A 22,961-nucleotide genomic window follows, 5' to 3' on the forward strand; every position below is an offset into this window, starting at 1 on the left:
TTAATTCATTGAGCTGTGTAGTCTCTATTGTTTTGTAATTCATTTTGTTTCTGCATGCATTTTATTTTTCAAAATGTTCAACATAAACAAATTGTAAATAACTGAGTGAATGGAAATGATAGTTAAATCCAAATTATAATGAACACATCTCTATGAGTTATACAAGTAGACGAAATCAGTGAGGTTAGAACTTGAACAACATGTATCAGATCATTTGACCTGGTATTTATAGAACACCCCACCTAACAAATTCACCTTCTTTTCAAATACACATGGAATACCCACCAAGATGGACTATATGCTGGGCCATAAGACAAGGCCCAATAAGTTTTAAAGGATTAAAATCCTTTAGAGTATGTTCTCTGACTACAATAGAATTAAACTACAAATCAATAAGATACCTGGAAAATCCCCATAGGTTTGAAAGACAATTTGACTTTGGGTGAGGGGTATGCAACATAATCAAATAATCTGGAGAGGTTTTCTCTGAACATATGTACCCTGATTTATCAATGTCACCCCATTAAAATTTTTTAAAAAGATAAAATTTAAAAAAAATAAAAAATAAAATAAAATATACTGCCAAGTAATCAATGGGTCAAAGAAGAAATCACAGGGGAATAAGAAAATATTTTAAACTGAATGTGAGGTGCAGCTAAAGCAGTTCTTAGAGGGAACATTATAGTATTACATTAGAAAATACAGGAAATCTAAAATCAATTGTTTAAGCTCCCATCTTAAAAAGAAGAATATGTTAAACCCAAAGGAAGTATAAGAAATAATAAAGATAAATAAATCAATTAAATAAAAAAATAAACAGACAACCAATAATGAAAATAAATGAGAGCAAAGTGCAGGGGTTTTTATTGCAAAATATAACATGTCACAAAAGTAAACACCTTGTAAATCCCACTTGATCAAGAAGCAGGACATGACCAGCATACAGTGTCCCCCTGCATGGTGTCCCTTCCCAATCACTATCCCTCTCAAAGTCATCACTATCCTACCATTCATACAAATAACTTCCTTGTCATTATAATTTTACCACCTAAGAATACACCTTGAAAGTCTAGAATTGAGTGTTACCTGGCTGCTAAGCATCATACAATAACCCAGTATTTGATGTGTTTGTTGACCATTCACAAATCTTCTTTTGTTAAGTGTCCTGATCTTTTTAACCGAGTTTTCTTTGAAATAATCAAGAAACATCGTACACCTCAAGCTAGACTAATCAAAGTAAATAGAGGAGACACAAAGTACCATCATCTGCAATGAAAGAAAAGACACAACTAAAAATCTGACAGACATAAAAAAATATATATATACACAAACAACTTTATGCTAACTGATTTGATAAGCCTAGTTTACATAATGGGACTAAACAAGCTAAGGTGGGCAGGAATATCCCAAAATAAACACTTGAAAAATTTCTTACCTTTCAAAAACCTTCAAAACTGCCCTTAGAACCATGTTAATGCCTAAGTCATCTGAAAGAGAGAACTACATACAATTCAGCTAAAAAATTACCTGTAAGTGCCTACAGTGCATCCTACCCATTAAGGATTCATATTAAAGACACAGTCCTTCCTTATAGTCATATAAGTTCACTTGTATGCACTGACTCCTGGAAAAACAAACACAAATAAAAGACAACACTAGCTTTATTAAAGATCACAATGCTATTGTTTATTAAAGAAGAGAAAAAGAAAAGCATAAAAAGAATTGTTTTGTGATATTTTGGAGGGGTGGGGCTTAATATCAGCAAAATTCTTTCTCTTTGACATGAGCTAGTAAAAAGGGCACAATCTTTATTGTATGAAATTGTCTCCAGGTAGGAAAAGTAGCAGACACGAATGTTTTTGGATACAAAAAATTCAGTTATTCAGCCAGCAGCATTCAAAATTACTATCTACAATACAATTACAAAAAGTGATTCATGTTTTAACAAAGTGTTTTAAAAGCTCAAAAAGTGATTCATGTTTTAACAAAGTGTTTTAAAAGCTCCTCATTAGAACAGGCACGGATGTTATGAAGGCATAGAAATCCCCCCTGGACTTCTGGACTTCTGAACATTTTCACCCCCAACTTCACAGTCAGCGTTGACAAAGAGGGAGTTCAGAGGGGTTTTGTGTTTCTTTTCCTTGCTCAAAATGGCTAAGTCAAGCAAATATACCAAAGGCAAAAATAAACACTTTTTCACCACAGAAAAACTACCAAGATTGAACGTGAGCTATGGTTCCCCTTTAGGACGTTACCCAAGTCCTGTACAAGGTCCACACTCAGGGGAAGGCTCATGACTTCCTTCTAGCATGGAAGTTTGACAAGCAGCAAGCACCATCTATCCAGACACCATCTCAGCCTGGTCTTACAGGATGCCTGGAGGTATGTTTGGTTTAGGCGGCCTGTTTATCTATATCAGGGAACTTTTGTCCGTGATGGGTTTTTTTGGTACTGTGAGTTTGAAGCAAAGACATGCTTTGCTGTGAGTGCATCCAACGGCATTACTTACCACAATGCCACAGACTGCCCGTTCGCTTCCAAGGGCCATGCTTCTCCCGTCCAGTGAACTCATTCCTTCCCACGCTCAGCTCATGCCTACTGCAGATTTTTTTCCCCCAGTACATTTCTGAGCCCATTATCGTTTCACGAGCTCCTGCTAGGAAGGAGGTGATTTTATTCTGTCAATTTACGTTAGCAAAGGCTCCGCGGCTCCTGTCAGCTTCCCTAGGCCCGTCTCATAAGCCCTGGATGAGACCTCTGCCCGTGCTCTGGGTGCAGGGGCAACCTGAGCGCTCAATGGCAGGGCGGCAGCATGCTGGGAGGGTCACTGTGCATTCAAGGGCAGAACTGGAACGAGTCTCAAAGGGGAACTAACCACCCTATGTCTCGAGCGACTGAGGATCAAATAAATGACACAGCCCTCCCCTTCCCTTTTTACTCGACCTAAAACTCTCAAGACCTCAGAATTTCATCGAGCTACAAGTGAGATGGTGCTTTAAAGTCACAGAACTCAACCTCCCCAACCAATTCTTTTTAAATAAGAATTTCCCAAAAAATTTGGACTTCTAAATTATTTTATAAAGAGATATACAGATATAAATCTGTATTTAACTTCAGCTGAAGTCCTCTTAGCTTTCTAAAAAATGCTACCTGCAAAGAAACTACGGCATAAACCATCAACAACAAAAAAAAGTCAGCCCTGGCCAGTTGGCTCAGCGGTAGAGCGTCGGCCTAGCATGCGGAGGACCCGGGTTTGATTCCCGGCCAGGGCACAAAGGAGAAGCGCCCATTTGCTTCTCCACCCCTCCACCGCGCTTTCCTCTCTGTCTCTCTCTTCCCCTCCCGCAGCCAAGGCTCCATTGGAGCAAAGATGGCCCGGGCGCTGGGGATGGCTCTGTGGCCTCTGCCTCAGGCGCTAGAGTGGCTCTGGTTGCAACATGGCGACGCCCAGGATGGGCAGAGCATCGCCCCCTGGTGGGCAGAGCATCGCCCCATGGTGGGTGTGCCGGGTGGATCCCGGTCGGGCGCATGCGGGAGTCTGTCTGTCTCTCCCTGTTTCCAGCTTCAGAAAAATGAAAAAAAAAAAAAAAGTCTTGGATTTTAAAATGAAAAACCTCTACCAAAATTATCAAAGTGGCTTTAGACACCTCCAACACTGATTCTTTGTTGTGGTTTATGTGCTGAAAAGGAAGCTGGTTGTGAATTTTTAAGTGTCTGTCATCCTGCAGCCAACCCCAGGCAGTTCTCCGAGGGGACGCAGGCGGGCTGGCCCGGGCTGCCTGCAGAGAAAGGGAGCTGACACCGGGCTGTGGCTCCGCACCTCAGGTCAATCCACTAGGTCTCCTCACTCACATAGCAGTGTGTGGCGCTGCCGAACCCAGCCGCGGCCAGACTAGAACCCCCCCTTTTAACAAAAGACCCACTTCTTGTTTTCCAATGGACTTAGGCAAAAGTCATTCTATTGAGATGCATTTCGGGATTTTGCTTCTTGCTCCCAAGCATGCAGTGATTGGGGTGCAGTGATTGGGGTGGCAGAAAGGTAGCAGTCCGCTCAACACTCCACCAAGTCACCTGACACAGTGGCGGCTAGAGGCCCCACGGGCGAGATCAGCACCCAGTGAAAGTGCTCAGCTAGAGGCAGTGTCGCCCCTCCCAGAGAGGAGGCAGCTTACGCCAGGGGAGGAGGACAGGAGCCAGCGCCAGGTGAGGGCGTGGAGAACCAGAGGCAGAGTGAGACAAGAGATGAGAGGCAGTCTCTGAGGGGCGTGGGGGGAAGAGCGCTCCACGTGGGAACAGCCCTGTGGCTCCCAACCTCCCAGCCCCGAGATCACAGAGCCAGCACGCCCAGGGAGGACCGGCTGGGCTGGTGTCCACACAGCGGGCACTGTAACCTCAGGTGAGCACATTTCCCGTCTACAAGTCACCTCAATGGCTGGCTCCCTTCACTCCAAAAATGCAATGGTCTCTCCTTCACCCAGCAGGGAATGGGGGAGTGTGGCAGGCAGGGGGTCAGAAAAGAGACCACCACCAGCACCAGGGTCTGAAACCCCAATTCTCCACCATGGTCTCCTCCCCCAGGTTGCTTTGATCCAGCACTGTTGCTTGGGAACCGCGTTCGGTAGAGTTGACACGGATGTCTTCCTCCCACAGTCTGGCAGATGAAAACAAGTCAGAAGCAAGCACAGAATGGGAAGCAGCAGGAGAAATGCATGTTTCTGGAAGATCCTGGAAGGCAGGATCAGCCAAAAGCTGCCCAAGCGTCCTGACTGGAGCAGTCTGAGCCACCTGGCCACAGGTCATGAAGGTTTCACCAAAGCAGAAGCTTTTCTACAACAGCCGACGCCCCCTACTGGTGAGACTGGGCACAGACCGCTTACCCTGAAGCTGTTCCTCCTCGTTAATAACAGAGACAGGACCACTAGCACGGGATGCTATTGTGAATTTAAATGAGATCATGTGTGGCAATACCTACAGTGCCAGGTGTGAAGTATATACTAGATAATTTTTTTTGATAAATTAACAGCCAGAGACATTCACCTTGTCACCTTCAACGGTCACCGGTTATTTCTGGGATTAAATAGTATGACCTACCATTCGCTGAGATACCATTCACCCATGCTGGGCCCTGTGCTGAGACTGGACATGCCTCTCACTGATGTCTTGCAACAACCCGGCAGGGGAAACAACTTGTTCAATGTGACACAACTCACATCCAGATCATGTCTGACATCAAAGCCCAGGTTCACTACCAACCACTACACTACACAGCCTGCTGCCGTGTTAAAAGGCAACTCAGAGCCCTTCAGAGGTCTGAACCGTCTCCGAGAGGTACCTGGGATGTGAAAATACCCACAAAAGCCAGAGGGTAGGGTTTAATCTCCTTCCTGGCCAAAAGCAGGTTGGGGACCGCAGCCTCAGACAGGATGCCTCGGAAAGACCTGGAGAGACTAGCTGCTCACTCGGGCCCCACGGGGCATGTCCAGACCTCCTAGCTCACAGGGAAAGGTTGGCCGGCCTGAGGGCTCAGCACAGAGGGAGCAAGTGTCCACGAGAGCCCCCCGCAAGGAGACAGCCGCCGCCTCTGGTGTGGAGGCTCCCAGAGCAAGAGCCCAAGAGGGCAGCTGGAGCTTGCAGGGCAGCAGGGCAAGCAGAGACTCCCTCCTCTATGGGGCAACTGTGGCGGTCCTGCCACGCCAAGAGCTCTGGCGAGGAAGGCCATTCCAGCGGTCAGGCAGCCGGGAGCTGAGAGGACACTCAAGAAACACTGCAGAGTCCGCAGATCCAGGGCGCTTCCCAAAGGGAGGTGGGGCAGGAGGCTCTGCAGTAGCATGAAGGGACCGGGACCAATGGAGTCGCAGGCTGATGCCGACAGGGAACCCGGTTACAGGAGGCGCACCCAGAGCCGCAGAGGAAACACGGGATCGTGAAAGAGACTGAGGCTGGGGCAGACAAGACCCAGGACACAAACCCTCTCTGCGGTCAGGTACCAGGCGGGGCCATGACCGCCCTGCAGCCCGTGGTGTCTTGTCTTCTTCCAGCGTTCCCAGCACGGGCCCAGGTGCCTAGGCCTGGACTGCTGAGGGTCACGGGGCAGGTGTGCTTACATCCTGCTGGCCTCACGGTGAGGTTCTGCCTTCCTACCCACTCTTCCCTGGCCCCACTCCACGTCTGAACCATGAAGACCCGCCACACACACACAATGCAGCAGAGAGCAGCACACAGTTCCGCCTCCTGTCAGCTCTTATCCAGAAGGAAAAGCAGCCTTTTCCCTGCTTTGTTCTCTCTCCATCAAGTTCCGGGAGGTCGTGAGCAAAGTGAGACAGAAAACAAACCAACCCAAGAGAATCAGAGGGTGTGCTGACATCACAAGGCCGCTCCACAGCCAGGGTGGAATCTGCAAGAGCCAAGGTGTAGGTTCAAATACACCTGTCACCAAAACGTGCTCCCCCCGCCCCACGGCCAGGCTCTGCACAGCTCGCACAGTGGTCAGGAAGGAGGGCAGTCACTGGTCCCCAGACCCAGAGAACAAGCATGTCCACGCTGCACGGCCCATGAGTGATGGTCTCCCAGCTGAGGGACAAGTCTACAAAGTCCGTGTGGGGCCCCAAACGCTGTCCCTTCCTGCCGCACCCCTGCTGTCTCTGATGTGGCTGCCCGTCGCCGCCGCGCCCTCCTGGCTCCCGAGGCGTGTCTGCTGCTTAACGCGGTTTTTATTCGTGAGCGCTCAGGGAAATGACACCCAAAGAGGAAAGGGGTGACGAGGACCATTCCTCTCCAGGAGATACAGGACCCATCCCTCCTACAGTGCTGCTAATCATTTGGGATCGGGGACACCAAAAGCCATCCGCAAACGTCTGGGTCACACAAACCCACCACGGCAAGATAGAAAGGCACGTATCTGTGAGCGAGAGGGTGAGAAGGTATTTACAAAAACTGTCCGCCAGCTTCCGTCCACAGAGCCTCCCAAAGCTTGGCGCAACGGGCCGCGCGTTATGCCAGACAAGCAGAGAAGCACTTCTTCACGGCATCCCTAGGAGAAAAGACACAACAGGTCAATGGGAGAGCGTCACCCCCCAGGTCCAGAAGGGGCAAAGACCCTCTTGCAGATGTCCTGGCACCCAGAGGAGCACTGTGCAGAGCAGAAAGCACTCAGGCCGTGGGGTCCAACATCCTGGGCAGGTCACCTGTCTTGTCTGCGTCGTAAATGTCTGAGCCGTAAAAGGGGAAGTTCCCCACTCACCCCACAGACCAGTGGAGGAAATGAGCACACTGAACGGGGTCGGTACTCACTAAATGACAGCCACCACGACAGTCAAAGAAAAAGACGGAAGGAAGCAGAGGCTGTCAGAAACCATGCGATGCATCCCGACAGGACACTCTCTGGCAACCAGAACCGCAGAACACACTACGCCAATGCGTTTAAGAGAAACAGGCGTGCAGGGATTTCTCTGTTCTAGGCAAGCAGCAGAAGTGTGCGCAGGACCTCTTCCAGCAGCTCCCTGGCATGGGGGACCTCTCTGCAGCACGGGGCGTGCTGACATGCTGGGCCGCCCAATCCAGGTGTCCGCCCTGGAAGGCAGTGGGGGGAGCGTGCACGGCAAGGCTGGGCGCCCGATAAACTGCTGTGCCGCTCAAGAGGCATTCAGACCCGGGCTGTCACACCAGCTCACCCCAACCCCCATTCTCAGCTCTGGTGCCCACCCGAGGGAGCAAGCAGTGAGTGAACGCACCCACGTGAGCAGGCACTGTGCTTGAATATCAGGATCATTCTAGAACAATGCTTCTTAAGCTATGCTCTGCCTTGCGGTTCCTCCCAGGAGGTGCTCTGTGCAAGGAAGGGTTTTATGGCCAGATGAGATCCCTCCTGGAAGCTCACACTACATGTGGCCTTATTAGGGGATCAGGACAGCCAGAGCCTGTTCGGAAAGCCCCCTGAGCTGCCTTCCACGTGACGGGCTTTTAAATCGTCACCCAACTGCTCACTCGGCAACATTCCCCAAGTCTCCATTGGCAACAGGCCTGGATGCGTCAGACGTGAGCTTGCCCCTCAGCTCACGCCCGTCTCTCATTTTCTCGGCTCAGGTTGGGAGAAAGCTTCTTCCCTTTTTTTTTTTTTTTTTGCAGTTAACAAGAGAGGAATGGAAATGAAATGGTGACATCAGAACAGAGTCAGAGGCAAAGACCACTGAAAGTGCTGGTTTAAGATTTCCCACTCTAGTCATCGAGGGGTCTCTGAGGCCAGAGGGGTCAGGGCGCTGCTCAGGTCACAGTGCTCATTACGAAACGCGGGCCCGGCTTACCTCCCCTTTATAAACCCTTCCCTGAACGGTTCCCATCTGTGAGGGGCTGTAAGGAAACAAGCACCAACTTCAATCCTGCCACCTCCTGCTCAGCGATACCAAAGTGCTACTGTCCACCTTCAAGAAAACCTCCCCAAAGCCGCAGGTGACGGGAGCGGTAGTGCACAAGTGCCTACTACAGGCCACAGCAGGATGGGCAGGGTGGCAGGAGCCTCTGGGTCTGTGCCCATGCCCGGTTGTAAATGGGGGTGGGGGCACCTTAGCTTACTAATCTACAAAACAGGTAGACAACATCTGCCCATCTGTCTCAAAGGATCTTCACAAAGTTAAAAGAGCACGCAACCGCGGAAAGCACGCAGCAGCTAACAAGCCCCTAGCTAGCCCAGCCACGCCCCCACATGACGGACACTACGGTCTGGGACAGTCAGGCTTACCTTGCAAAGGGTATGAAGGAAAGGCTGTACCTAAAACAAGAAACAAAGATGAGATTAAATAAAGAGTGTGGATGAGCACAGCAGGATGGGCTTCTGAGCTGTAAGAGTATCTGCAGTGACTTATGGGGCCCCGTCCCTCGGGGTGGAGGGTACACACACACACACACACACACACACACACACACACACACTGTGCCACAAGTATACTAGAGAGGGGCGTCACCTCAGGCACACGAGGCGGGGGAGGGGAGGAGGCTTCACCCGCTGAGCCACCAGGATCCCCTGACACAGGCAGATTCCAGAAATCCCGATGGCACAGAGGCCTATCCTGAAAGAATTCCAAACACAACCGAGACTGGCTGTCCTCTAATAGCTTACAAATCCTCAACCGCCTAGCACGTCTACCCGCTCGGATACATTTTCTGCTCTGCTCCAATTAATTTTTAAAAAAAGGAAGAACAGAAAAAAAATAATAAAACCCTAGTACCAACTACTCCAATGGATGAAAACATAAGCAAGCTGTGATTCTTCAAGGAGCCAAGTTCCAAAGACAGCCTGGCGGCCCCAGCCAGCTCAACCCTCTGCCCACAAGGAACCAAGCGGGGAGGAGGCCGTCCACGACCCTGAGGACTAGGCCTGGGGGGTCAGGAGAGGTGTCAACTGGTCAACCCTGAGAAAAATCAAACACGGTCAGAATACATCAGTGTCTGAGGGGATATAGCCATTTGCCTGAGCCTGTAGGAACTCTGAATCCTGGGAAACTGGCTTTAAAATTGGTCTACAGTAGTCCCTTCCTTATCTAAAGTTTCGTTTTCCACAGTTGCAGTTACCCATGGTCAACTGTGGTTCGAAAATACGAAATGGAAAACTCCAGAAGAAACTGAGTTTTAAATGGTGTGTCATTCTGAGTTGCACGATGAAATCTCATGCTATCCTGCCCTGTCCCTCCCAGGACCTGAAACACTGCTGTAGACGCTGCTGCCCGATGGTCACTTAGTGACCAGATCGACTGCCAGGGCATCGCAGGGCTGGCATTCAAGTCACCCTTATTTCACTTAACAACAGCCCCCAAGGGCACGAGTTACGATGCTACAATTCCTATACGCCAAAGAGAAGCCAGAAAGTGCTGCCAGTAGGTGAAGAGGGCAAAGTTCTCAAATTAAGAGGGCATTTTATCATCTCAGTCTCTGACAGTGAGATACTTTGACAGAGAGAGCGCTACAGACCACAGCGACATAACTCTATAGTAAACTGCTTCAACTGTTCAGTTCTGAGTTTGGAGCCACCGTGAGATACATGCAGGGAACATCCAGATGGAGACCGGACTCCCAGCTCTATTAGTTATTGTTGTTAACTGCTTACTCTTACTGTGCCTAATGTATAAGTTACACTCAATCATAGGTGTGTAGGTGTAGGAAAAAGCATAGTGTATACAGGCTTCAGTACCATCTATAGTTTCAAGCATCCACAGGGGTCTTGGAAAATATCCCCCACAGATGGGGGGGGGGCAAATATGTAAGCAAAGGAAGCCAAGTGTATGTGGGTACAAAGGTCTGCCCAAAAAAAACAAAAATGTAAACATAAGCAGTCACACTAGGCCCTTTCAGCACCTGCTGCAAAAATGTGCATTGTGCCTGGCCTGTGGTGGCGCAGTGGATAAAGCGTCGACCTGGAAATGCTGAGGTCGCCGGTTCAAAACCCTGGGCTTGCCTGGTCAAGGCACATATGGGAGTTGATGCTTCCAGCTCCTCCCCCCCTTCTCTCTCTCTGTCTCTCCTCTCTCTCTCTGTCTCTCCCTCTCCTCTCTAAAATGAATAAATAAAAAAAGAAATTAGAACCATCTTTAAAAAAAAAAAAAAGTTTAAAAAAATGTGCATCGTATTAAAATCAGGATGTCATTCTTCTCCTATCTTACACTCTACCAGGCTCCTCCACTTGTGAACACAGTCAAGTCCCCAAGGCACAGTGACAGTACATTGAAAAGTCCCAAACTGCGAAGGGGAGGGCTGGGCCACTCCGCATGCAGACTCAGGGTCCAGTCTGCCCCACAGGAGTAAGAACTGATCCTTGGACACTTAAAAACTTGCACAGTCCTCTTTTCATTGCAACAGAGCAAACTTTTTTTTTTCCGCCAAAGTAGATCAGTCACATCTGCACTGAAAGTGTCCGGCAAACATCACCCCTCGATCAACTGTGCAAGTATTACAGAAATGTCTACAGATTCCACGTGTGCCACCCCACCCCGTCTTTGATGTTGGACCAGTGTGAAAGGGCTGTGAACCCACAGCCCCATCTGCGGTTTCAAACCACCACGTCTCCAGGAGCCCTGGAGCCACAGCTCCCGGTCTTGCCAACGGGCCTCCAGCACATACGCTGCCCCTGCAGCCCACCACGTGGCTTCCGGTCCCTCGCTGCCCTCCGCGTCCTGCCGACAATTCGCTCTTTGTCCCTCTGTTCAGTGAGTCATCCCATCCCAAATGTCATGCTCCCTTATTGTTCTTACCACTTCCCTTTCTCTTTAACGCTGTCTGGACGCACCGCCTCTTTTTAACCGGCCCCTGTAAGACTTTACTATTATCCTCACTCTCCTTGGACGCCAGTGGCCCCGGAACATGACTAACATCACAAAATCAGCCCAGAGCCCTGCACAAATGCTGCTGCCACCAGCCAACGGCCTCCCAGGAACCCACGTGTGCCATCTACAGGCAGGGGGCCGGGGCGACAGGCTTTTGGTCTGGGGCCTGATGTCACCTGCATCCCTGAGGATTCTTCCAAGGAACAGCTTCAGTGCTTTCCTAACCCCTCCCCCTCTCCCACCCCACCCCCGCCCCCGCCAGCAGCTTGTTGGATTCCATCACCTTGGGGGGGGGGGGGCTTTGTCAGAGACCACTGTGGGCAGGAACTGGTAAAAAGGCCACTTACCACGTCAGGGCCAACGACTGCAGAATGCAGAAGATGAGGGCGAGCCCCTTGTTGTGCCACTGCAAGGAAAGCGAGAGGGTGCCGTGAGCACGGGTGCAGAGCGCAGGACCCAGAACAATGATGAGAACGCACACACCAACTTACCCAAAAGGCCGAACACAGGGTGAGCGCAAAACACAGCTAGGGAGAGAGAGAGAAAGGAAACAGTGCTGCGTTAACACCAGGACATGCAGGGGACACCCGGTCAAGACCTATCGTTCCTGGCAAACTCACACTGACACTTATCAGGCCGCAGCCATCGGGCTCTGGGGTGGCGGCGGCCACCAGACGCGCCCTCTGCATCAAAGCGCACCACCTGCCCGGGCGCCCACATTTGACGGAAGAGTTAAAACCGCGATGAAATTAAAACTGGCCAATAAGAAGTCAAGTAGATTAAACAGAGAAGGATACTCTTCTACTTCCCAGTTCTCCCAGAATCTCTGCCGAGCAAACAAAAATCACATTTTTCTGGTCCGCCCATGTGTCCATTCGCCTTTCCATTCAAACGTACTAATGTAGGTTTCACACGCACCCCCTGCCTTGTAACGCCTGCCAAACACCAGTCTTGAGGGTAGAAAGAGCCACTCGAGGACAAAGGTTAATCTGAGATGCCACGCTCACAGTCAGCGAGTTGATTACTTGTTTCCTTGTCACCTGATATTTGCCCTAGGTCCTTCCTTAGAAAGTTCTTTCTATGAGACCGTCTGCCTCTGCCACAGGCCAAGAATGACAGATTCCCCAACTCCCATCGTGCTACAGTAAGTTCACAAGAAATACGTCCTAAGTATTTTCTTTGTGTCCAGCACTGTGCCCAATGCTCTGAGTGGACACAAAATAAACATGGGCACGGCCTCAAAAAACTTACCTATTTGAACAAATAAGAGGTACACCAATGAAACTAAGCAGAAAAGTACGCTGACCACGCTCCCAATGTTGCAATACTGATGATTATAATAAAAGGGTAAAAGCGCGTGGTCCAGAATGATTCTGATTGGTCACATGGAAGAGAACAGCCCAAAGAAAGGTCAGGCATTCTTGGTTAATGGGATAGAGAGAGAGGACAAGACTGAAGGCACTATCATCAGAGCAGAGAACGAGGGCAATGGGCCACGAGGAAGACCGATGGATCCCAAAGTCACAGGACAAGAGGAAAAAGAGCCCCCCCCCCCCCACGAGATTGGATTCCCCTCGAGAGAATGAACCTAGTGTTTCCGAGTTATTCCCTTATGCTGGTGATTGGTTTCACCCATCAGTAGGAAGGCATTAGGGCTCTCACTTCCTACCCTATTACCTTGGTTCATTTGACAAGCAGTGCCCTCTGGAGGTGCCTTATAAAACTGGCAGTACCTTAACACCAATGAAAACACAACGTGGGGGATAATTATTGGATGGAGAATGCTCCCTTCTGCAATAGTGGTTACAGGCCAAGACGAAAGCAAAAAGGTGTAAGAGGAAAAAATGCCACAGAGCAGAAATAAAACCCCCATCCCAAAGCCTAGCTGAAAGGCAGATCTTACCAGCACCATGATGGTGGCGATCAAACGCGTGGGCTCGAACATCCTCTTTAGCTGTTTCATCGGTCCCATGAGGAAGACGGTGCTGTGGGCAAACACACACGACCCATCAGACCAGAACAGAGATGCTAGGCACGGGGTGACCTGCGGCAGTCACGGCAGTGATGCGGCTGATGTCTGAGAAGCTCTCCCTGTGCCAGGCACCCCACTGCAGGGCCTGGTGTGCGTTATTCTCATTTAATCTGTCAACACTTCCGGGGTTGACCACAGGAACATTTATATGTATTTTACAGAGGAAGGAACTGCAGCAGCCCAGAAGCGGTGTTAGTTACCGTCCAAGACCACCCAACTAGCAAATGGCGGATCTAGGCTGTAGGGGCATGTCAGTCTCTGACTCTGGGGCCACGTTCATCACCACTGGGTGAGGGGCCCCTTGCTGAGAGGTGCCGCCTTGCCTCCTCCACTGTCTGCCCACAGAAACCAACCAACCAGCTAGAAAGACTCAGCTAGTTTAGGAAAGAAAAACCACCTCTTACAGGCTTAGGTTGTTGATGTTCAGAAGGAAGCATTTCTTTTATCTTTCTTCATAATCTGCGGAGACTACTTCCAATGACAGTGGCATCATCTCCAAACTGCCGAATGTTTGCTACCTGCCCACGTCACCCCCCTCTCATGTGTCACCCCCTCAACAACTCTGCCAGTCGTCTTCTTCAGAGATGAGAAGGTGACGCTCAGAGAGGTTAACCGACTGGTCCGAGATCACACAGCAAGGAGCCTCCAGAGCCAGCATTCCAGCCCGCATCCGTTAGGTTCTGAAGCTCAGGAAGACATCCCCTGCACATGTTCTGTGTGAATGGAAACTGAGAGGTGGCAGGGGACAGCGGGCAGAGCCTCACACCTGCCATGCCAGGGCCAGGGCCAGTCTTACGTCAGTTCCTGACTCCTCACAGAGGTGCCCGTGTGGCGTCACCTGGGTGGGAGCCTGTTATAACCAGGCTTTTCTGTGAGCCAACCTACCAGCAGATCCCGTGAGCTACTGAGTGTTCCACAGAAACAAAAATTTTAAAAAATAAGTCAACCTCTCTTTGACATGCTATTTAGTTTCAAATAGAATTCAAGGCTGTGCTCTCGGGTCAAATATTTGACCCTGAGTGCACACTATTTAAAAGCCAAAACAGGACAGAAAGCAATAGCCAAGGCCAGTCTTAAAAGTGAGATGCAGCAGAAAGGCACAAGCACAAGATTCAAGGGAAAGCCACAAACTCCCAGACACACGCTGGAAATGACAATGAGCTCCGTCTGGTACTTCCCTGGGCAATGCTGCCAAGTGAGTCCTATGAGGATTCACTAGTAGTTCTTCCGAACTAAACAACAAGCCCATAGATTTATTTTGCTCAGTCTAGACTCGACATTATAATCTGTCCTGTCTGCCCAAAGCAAACCCCTGGACCCCAAAAGTCAGTATGTAAGAGCTTCAGCGGCACAGCAGACATGTGAGGGCCAGGATGATATACTGTCATTACCTTTAATAAACAACGCCTGAAAACGGTGGCCCAAGCCAGGCACTCAATCATTTAATATTCACAGCCAGAAACAGAGCTGGTCTGGGGACAACTAGAGACAATTCAGACAAGAACAACCAAGTGGCTTACAGACTTGTAACAAGGCAGTTCATAAAACACCGCATGTGCTATCACATAAACATACACGGGCCATGCAGAGCTCCATCTGCAAAAAGTCATCGACTCTGCAGGGCAGGAGGCGATTAGGAGGCGGTCCATACAAGAGGCGACTTTTGAGCCAGGTCTCAACAAATGGGCAAGTATCCATCAAATGGGGGGGCAGGGGTGTCACAGAGAGGAGATGTACACGGGGTGGCATTCCATGCAGAGGCCGCAGCCTGAGCAGAGGCACAAAGACGTTTGGGAAAGGCAGGAGGTTCGGCCTGGCTGGGGTACCCCGGGGGCCAGCGGGAGAGGGTGCGGGGGACCTCGAGGGCCTCACCAGCACGCATGCTGATGGGCTGGGACTCCACCTGCAGGGAGGAACCCAGAGCCACGAAGGATCTCAGTGGGCAGTAAATGAACAGCCGGTTGGGGGCGGTGAATGAGGTAGAGGACGGGGCTGTGGACTCCTGCAGCCGTTCAGATGTTCAGATGAGTGACACAGCCTTAGACGAGAGTAGCTCATACACCCTGTGCTCTAAGCAAGCCCGCCCTGGTCCCCAAGTCGGGCCACACCAGGTCAGCTGCCCTATCCTGAGCCTCCGTCTTTCCACCTTCTATTCTATTATTAGTTTATGCCTGTCTGACCGGCTGACCAGCGAGCTCCCGGAACCGAACCACACTGACCTCTGAATCAATCCTCAGAGCCCAGCAGGGTGTGATCAAGGCTCCACATGGGAGGGACAACAGCCATGAGGACAAAGAGGAAGGAGCCAGGAAGAGGTCGGCACCAGGCCTCAATGAGGAATGACAGGGAAGGGGGTGGACACCTGGGAGTCCGAGGCCACTCACTGGGATAGGAGGGGAAGGGAGGAAAGATGACTTGAGTTCAGGGCCAGCAGGCTGATCGGGCCAGTACCCCCACCCACACCTCCCCCCCAGCTGGAGGCAGGATTGGAGGTGTCAGCACACAGTGTGGCTGAAGCATGAGAGTGAATGCACTTGACCCACACTATCTGTGTGCCCACAGCACATGCAAAGGACCTGTGCCCTGCGAGCAGGTCTTGCACTGAATAATGACACGTTTCACCCACAGCTGCCGGCCGAGGGCACCTTTCTGAAATCACAGACTCGGCCTCCGGCTGCAGTAAACCCCAGAACAACGCAGAGGGGGGCGCTGGGGACGCGAGAGACGCCACTCAGCTGCTCCGCGCCACAGCTCCCTCGTGTGTAAAACCACAACACTAATGTATCTCCTGCTTTCTCCCAGGGAGACAACTAAGATATGAAATATTCAAAGGGCAACTAAGATATAAAAATATTTTTGAAGTCACGGGACATGGATGGGATATATTCCGACTACCTCTTTTCTCTCCAAATCCTTGAAACTACGGAGGCTCTCTCCTTTACCCCCCTCCCACTCCAAGCACAATCCACAGCCATTTTCCCATCTAATAACTGGCTACGGTTAGACTAAGAGACTGTTACCGACCTGTGGTGGCGCAGTGGATAAAGCGTCAACCTGGAAACACTGAGGTTGCCGGTTCAAAACCCTGACTTGCCTGGTCAAGGCACATATGGGAGTTGATGCTTCCTGCTCCTCTCCCTTCTCTTTCTCTCTCTCTCTCTCTCTCTCTCTCCCTCTCTCTCTCCCTCTCCTCTCTCAAATCAATAAATAAAAATAAAAATTAAAAAATTAAAAAAAAAAAAAAAAAAAAGAGACTGTTACCTTCCGATCGATGCGATGTTACCAAAGGTGTAGAACACTGCGAAGAGGTACAGCCCCTTCCTGGGCACCCAGAGCAGAAGCGTGCCCTGGAAGGTAAAGGAGAGGTGTGGGCTGGTGAGGCGCCCCCTCCCACAGTCCCAGGACTGGGAGCAACAGAGAAGCCTGTTCCCCTCCCCGCCCTCCGACCGCCCTCTCCACCCCGCTCCTCCCACCCATGCACTCGATGAAGAGCCGCAGGGAATGGGGGGGGTGACAGGGGAAAGACAGAGGGCAGGGGCAGGGGAGGGCACAGGACAGCGGGGAGGCCTTACCAGCAGTGAACAGAGAATTCCTGTAACAAAGCACGCTGCGAAGCCTTTTATCCTGGTATTCCAGCTTAAGGAAGATGTCTCAACCACCTGAAGTTTTAATAAAAAACACAGATTACAGACATCATCCAGGACAAAGGAAGCACAGGATTAAGTATAGAAGTGGCGGGTGAATCTGTACTGAGGAAGGCAGGGACACAGCCTCCCACACGCTCACAGCCACAGAGCCCTCCCGAGTGGTGACACCCAGCTCCTCCTCCGCCCAGGAGTGCTGTCCTGAGCCAGTAGGAGGCTGGACCCCACCCTAAGTGGAGACGCTGCCCAAGGCACAAGCCCCTTTACAAACCAGAAGGCAAGACAGCAGACCCCCAAGCACCCAAGCCTCAAGTGGCCCAGGCAGGACCAGGCCCATAATGGGAAAGGTATGAGCTCCACCAGGCAGGGTCCCTGGAGACGGGGAAAATCCGGGGACAGCACCCAGGCTGGTGTGTCCACGGGGCATCGTCTCCTACATCCCCCAGCCACCCTTTGACCACTACTGCTCCTGCCAGCACCTCTGAGAGCTGGGGTGGCTGGGGCTGGGGCTGCCCCTCCTCGGATGCCCAGCGAGGCAGCCACTGTCATAAATGCTGTTCTTCAGGGCGGGCGTCGGCCAAGCCAGGCCAGCGTGAGACAGATCCTAGTTAATTAATCACCACCTTACCCATCCTGCCTCTCTGCCTCCAGTATTAATGCCTCCCAAGAGCAAAGTTCAGAAGAGGCCAAGATTTCCAGAAAAACTGCTAAAACAGGGGAGCCTGTCAGTAGCTCCCCAGTGTTTTCTCCCCATGTCATAGGCGTCAACCAAGTGTCTGCACCAGACCTTCCAGGTCTGTCCACCTGAGGCAAGTGGCCACAGCTGCTCCACACTGAGCACGGGCAGCTGTCACTGAGACCGAAGGCTTCCCTGCACAGCCAAGGCAGACAGCCAGGCCAGGGTCCATCACACAGGGTTACTTGTGTGGCCAGCACCGTCCGCAGCTGCTGACTACAGTCCCACCGGCTGAGGGAGGAAGGCATGTGTAGAGGCTGCAGGGGGCGCTAGACTGGCAACTCCCTCAGCCTTGAGGGTTCCCAGCTCAGGACCTATTCTCAACCCTGTCTCCAAACTTCCTGTCAAACCAGAAGTTCGAAGACTACCAGCGGCTCTCCCAGGTGTGGCAGGCATTTCCACAGAAGGGCTTCTTCTCCACCCAGGAGAAAGGTATTTAGGATAGGTTATCAAAGGGGGTTCTCCTCCTTCCCCATATATTCACACGTACTAAAGGTAGGTTCATGACACTGCAACACCCCACACACACACACACACACACACACAGCACCTGCAAGAACACGTGACAACATATGACCCTGCATGGAAAGGCACGCTCGGGGCTGGTAACATGCAGTGGGAGCTTGGTGTCAGGACCAGAGATGTGGGCCACCTGGTGCCATGAGAGGAAAACCTCTCCTCCAAAATGAACCAGGTGATGCTCTGTTATCTGGCAGCACCAACCAGGTTAGACCCCCTCGGACTAACCTGTTCAAGCTCCCACCTAGAACAGAATAAAATCAAAAGCCACGACTCTTCCTTCTCATGCAAGAACCGAAGAACTTACCTTGCCAAGGTGGAAAAGAACGCCGGGCTGCATGGAGGGAGAGAAGTGTGGTACAGGGTTGGGCTGGCTCTGCTGCCTGAGTGCTACTTGGCACCAACAGGGATATTTTAAACAATTCAACCGCCTGACCAGGCGATGGCACAGTGGATAAGAGCGTCAGACTGGGATGCAGAGGACCCAGGTTCGAGACCCCGAGGTCGCCAGCTTGAGCGTGGGCTCATCTGGTTTGAGCAAAAAAGCCCACCAACTTGAACCCAAGGTCGCTGGCTCCAGCAAGGTGTTACTTGGTCTGCTGAAGGCCCGCGGTCAAGGCACATATGAGAAAGCAATCAATGAACAACTAGGGTGTTGCAACGCGCAATGAAAAACTAATGACTGATGCTTCTCATCTCTCTCCGTTCCTGTCTGTCTGTCCCTATCTATCCCTCTCTCTGACTTACTCTGTCTCTGTAAAAAATAAATAAAATTAAACAATTCAACCTTTTGTTTGTTTGTTCCCATTTTATTTTTTTTTTAAAAGAGGATAAACCATACGGTTAAGTATCAAAGGTGAACTAATCCTGGCATTGGGAATACCCAATAGTCTCAACAGGACGGCGAGATTCTAGCCCCTGTAAAACTCCAAATCCCCAGGACCAGGAATCAATCTGCTTTCTACCTTCAGAGGGAAAGTGACACATAGGTCCTACAGTCTCTCAAGCTGAATTCCATCCAAATGTCACCTTGTTTACCAAGATGGGGGGAGATAATTTCTCACCAGTTTTTCCACTCTATGTGGTGGCACGTTCTTGGTCAGAGGCAGGAGGAAGCCGTTGTTCCACTTCTCCTAACTGGACTCTGGGAAAACTACACATTTCTTTCTGCCAACTGGTGAAAATAAACACAGCTGGTGTAAAATGTCTCTCTCAGTGCAGGGCAGCTGGAAAACTGTGCTAACACACTTTTTGGAAATTAGAGACGCTAACGCAGGACCTGGGATAGAATGTGGAGGCGATCTGCTCACACACTGTCTGACTGGTAGACACAAAGATCCCTTTGACTCTGGGATGTGGACAGAAGATGGGCTCTTGCCAAAAAAATTAAAGCTAAGACCTGTTCGGGAAACAGGGCTGGTAATGAGAAGCAGGTAAGATAGGACTCATTTCTGCGCTGCCCAACCAGGTGCCGTTCACACCTGCCGTGTCCCTGGAGTCCTTTGTCAGAACACAAAACGTATACTTTTAGAAAGAAGTCCACTGACACTCAAGATGTAGGGTGCAGTTATGAAGAAATATCAGGAAACTCATCGTAAGACAATCTGTGATTAGACATGGCCAAGTATGTAATTTTTATAATCACCTAGTTTCCCACCTAAGAGAAACAGAACCAGCCCTCCTTTTATTGTTTGCATTAAAAGAAGAAAAGTTTTTAAAAGCATTAGCATCTGGTGACTTGACAGCTTATATAGTGAATTTGCAGAAGCTGCAAGGTAACCTGTCCAACTTAACCGAATAAGACACAATCCACCCCAGAACCAGGCAGCTTCGCCAGCCTCAAATCCACAGGAAACATGTGACAATCAAGTCAGGACCGGCATTTTAAAAAAGGCCTGACCTAACAAGTAAGAACGAAGCCAAAAATAACCCTGCAAAATGAATTCAGTGGGTTCTGAACTGTTTCCCAGGAGTTCGGACCGGGAAGGGCCATTCAATGATGACATCCACAGGAATGTACACTCAGAAAGAGAAAAGTGACAAGTGACAACCGTGTTTTAGAACAAGAGAGGAGCACCTACTCTTTTTAAACTAGATTTAACATGTGCCTGGGCTTCCAACATTTCAAAGCCCTTCACTGTGTCCAACACAAGCAGTCGCCACTTTACGTAAAAACCAAACTGAGCATTTAGTCTTCAATCTGTACCACATCATTCACTCTGGAGGGTCTGTCTACTGATTCATGATTATTTTCTAAATATATAAATAACATCAGCATCATCCCACTGTCAACAGTCCTCCCCAGCACCCCTCAAGACTTCAGGAAGAGAAACATGTCCCTCTAGAAGCCGGGCTGTTAATGAAAGCTGGCTGACTGTCTACAGGCGTAAAGCTCTGGATAAGCAGGGACTGTCAGCCCCCTAAGCTGTCTTCAACTCCCTCTGAGGTTTCAGTTGAGGGTTCACCACAGAAGCCAAAAATAATCTAGAAGAACCAATGAAATTATTCCTGAGCCTTGGCCAGTTAATAAACGCAATAAACTGAAAAGAACCCACTGAGCTGTTTTGAAATGAAAAAAAAAAAAAAAAGTTAAATCTCAATTCCTCCAACACTGGATTCCTATTGTGTTCCTTCAAGGTGAAGTTCGCAGTTCTGAGATTTCACGTTGGAGGGGAGGTACCAGCATCACACGAAACTTAGTAACATCAGCCACCCTAAAAGCTGACGCAAGAAGCGTGGGAGATAACCACGGGGAGACACTGATTCAAGTGAGAGGAAAAATAGGTTCTGAGTGGAAAGATGGGAAAACTGAGGCCCATGAAACACACGATAAAGAGTAGAGAGGTGTTATTCTGTTATCCAGAAAGGAAAACAAAAGCAAAAAGCAAGTAATAGAGGAAATACACATTCCACGGGGTTGCTAGAACACAGGGCATGAGTGCCTAGGTTTCAGCTCGACCGAAACCTTTCTAACAAAGAAACGAGTAGTCTTGGGGACAGGTGGGGGGCGGAGGTCAGCAGAGTTCACGCGCAGGCGGCGTGGGCAGGGACACGAGAGGGGGCTGCTCCCCGCCCTCAGGAGTCCGAGGTATCGCGATGGAGACAGTTTCCACAACACGGAGATGTGCACAGTGCCGGGTGGGAGTGTCACATCCACAGCCTCACCTTGGGAACGCACGCGTCAAGGAGCCCCCGGGCGCGGCCACGGGACCCGCCCCGCGGAGCCAGAAGAACCCCTGACTCAGGAGGCGCCGGCCGAGCCGGGCCCTCGAGCCCCCCACCCGGGTCCGCAAGGTGCCGCCTTTCCTCGCAGTTGGTTCTGGGCATCGCTCCAGTGCCTCCCTCTCCGCGCGGGGGGATGGGGCGCCGGACACAGGTAAACAGACGCCGACGGCCGGAGCCAGAAGTCCGGGCCCGCCCTGGAGGCGCGGAGGGGAGGTCGGGGTCCGCGCGGAGCCCGGCCGGGGATGGGATACGGGGAAGGGGGAGCAGAGCCGCTGTCCAGGAAATCCTGGAAGTCCTGCTCCTTTCCACAGCCAGCAGCCGGCGCCCCGCGTCCCGCGAGCCCGCGCCTGGGCCGGGCGGGGGCGCACTCACCTCGGCCAGGCCGCCCCGGTCCTCGGTGTCCTGCCCGCTCAGCACCTTCTTCAGCTTGTCCATCCCGGGCCGGTCCGCGCCGCCGCAGCCCCCGGCCGCCGCCTGTTGCGCCGCTCGGTCCGCGGCCCTTCCGGGTGCGCCCCGCCCAGGTGCCCGCCCACCTGGCCGAGGCTGGCGCAGGCGCCCCGCGAGCCCCGCCGCCCACCCTCGCCCCGCCCGCTTTTACGAGAGTGTTTTGGTCGAGGACGTCCGGACCGGCTGGAAGAGCGGGAATCGAGGGCCACCGAACCTGCTGCAAGTCAGTCGGCGTCCCCAGCGTCCTTGGCCTTCCCGCCGCCCACCCGGCCGCACGGGTGCAGCGCACAGACGTGCGCGGCTGCGGGAACCCACCATGGAGTCCGGCCCCTGCGCCGGGCGGGGTGGGTACCGACTGGTGACCACACTGAGCTCGGTCCGCCTTCCGATTCTACCACAGTCTGTCCTCGACCACGTGAGATCACCTGGAATAAGTTCAGTCTATAGCGAGATTTGTGGAAACGTTGAAACGAAAGACCCTAATTCCAAGTGGAAATAAATGCACCGGGCGTGGGAATTGGGCAAAATATTGAGGACCAGGTAGGACCTGGGTACGGAATGACAGATTGTTGGTTCCTTTCACTGACCTCAAGCTGGATCGCAGCGCTAATAAGCCCGTCTGGGAACACCCCTAAGCCCCAGAACAGGCGCTCACAAACCGCTGGCTGGGTAATGTATGTAAAGCTTCAAGGGTGAATCGCTTTTCAGAAAAACAAACCCACAGACAGGTTCCCTGGAGCGTCCGCTAGAGTCACCTGCAGCCTCAGTCACACGGACCCTGTCTGAATGGACAGAATTTATATGTTACCAATGACAACAAAAGGTCGCTGCCACCAATCCAATGACAACAGAAGTCTCCAACCCGAGATGCGTTGTTCAAGTAAAGGTTGCCACCCCAGAAGACACCGGCTTTGGGGGAAACCTCTGAGACAAAAAGGAGGCCAGCTTTTATCAAGTTCCCTCATCCTTCATGAGTCTATTTTTATGCAAACAAGGGACCGAAATTTGCGATCTGATTGGTCCAGATAACATTGATTTGTTTGGTTGTC

The 22,961-nt window shown here is 51.1% G+C and overlaps 1 protein-coding gene across 2 annotated transcripts; it reads right to left on the reverse strand.

Moving 5' to 3' along the window:
- Positions 1–1,783: 1,783 nt before the first annotated feature.
- Positions 1,784–21,992, reverse strand: SFT2D2 (SFT2 domain containing 2). Of its 2 annotated transcripts, XM_066371446.1 has the most exons (9): positions 21,838–21,992; positions 16,914–17,000; positions 16,603–16,688; positions 13,213–13,294; positions 11,801–11,836; positions 11,657–11,715; positions 8,958–9,062; positions 8,735–8,764; positions 1,784–7,030 (listed from the first exon to the last, which is right to left on the reverse strand). In XM_066371446.1, the coding sequence occupies exons 1-9, from the start codon at positions 21,898–21,900 to the stop codon at positions 6,991–6,993; spliced, it is 588 nt and encodes a 195-aa protein (XP_066227543.1). In that variant the 5' UTR covers positions 21,901–21,992; the 3' UTR covers positions 1,784–6,990. The 2 variants fall into 2 exon arrangements, with proteins under 2 accessions (XP_066227543.1, XP_066227542.1); XM_066371445.1 differs by lacking the exon at positions 8,958–9,062 and having other exon boundaries at positions 21,838–21,989.
- Between the last annotated feature and the right edge of the window lie 969 nt (positions 21,993–22,961).

This window comes from Saccopteryx leptura, chromosome 2 (assembly GCF_036850995.1).
Source record: "Saccopteryx leptura isolate mSacLep1 chromosome 2, mSacLep1_pri_phased_curated, whole genome shotgun sequence".
Classification (NCBI taxonomy): Eukaryota; Metazoa; Chordata; class Mammalia; order Chiroptera; family Emballonuridae; genus Saccopteryx; species Saccopteryx leptura.

Coding starts and splice junctions, on each gene's coding strand:
- SFT2D2 (XM_066371446.1), bottom strand. CDS start 21,900: ATGGACAAGCTGAAGAAGGTGCTGAGCGGGCAGGACACCGAGGACCGG. Junction 16,689..16,913: donor GAATTCTCTGTTCACTGCTG/GTAAGGCCTCCC, acceptor TTTACCTTCCAG/GGCACGCTTCTGCTCTGGGT. Junction 11,716..11,800: donor CCCTGTGTTCGGCCTTTTGG/GTAAGTTGGTGT, acceptor CTTTCCTTGCAG/TGGCACAACAAGGGGCTCGC.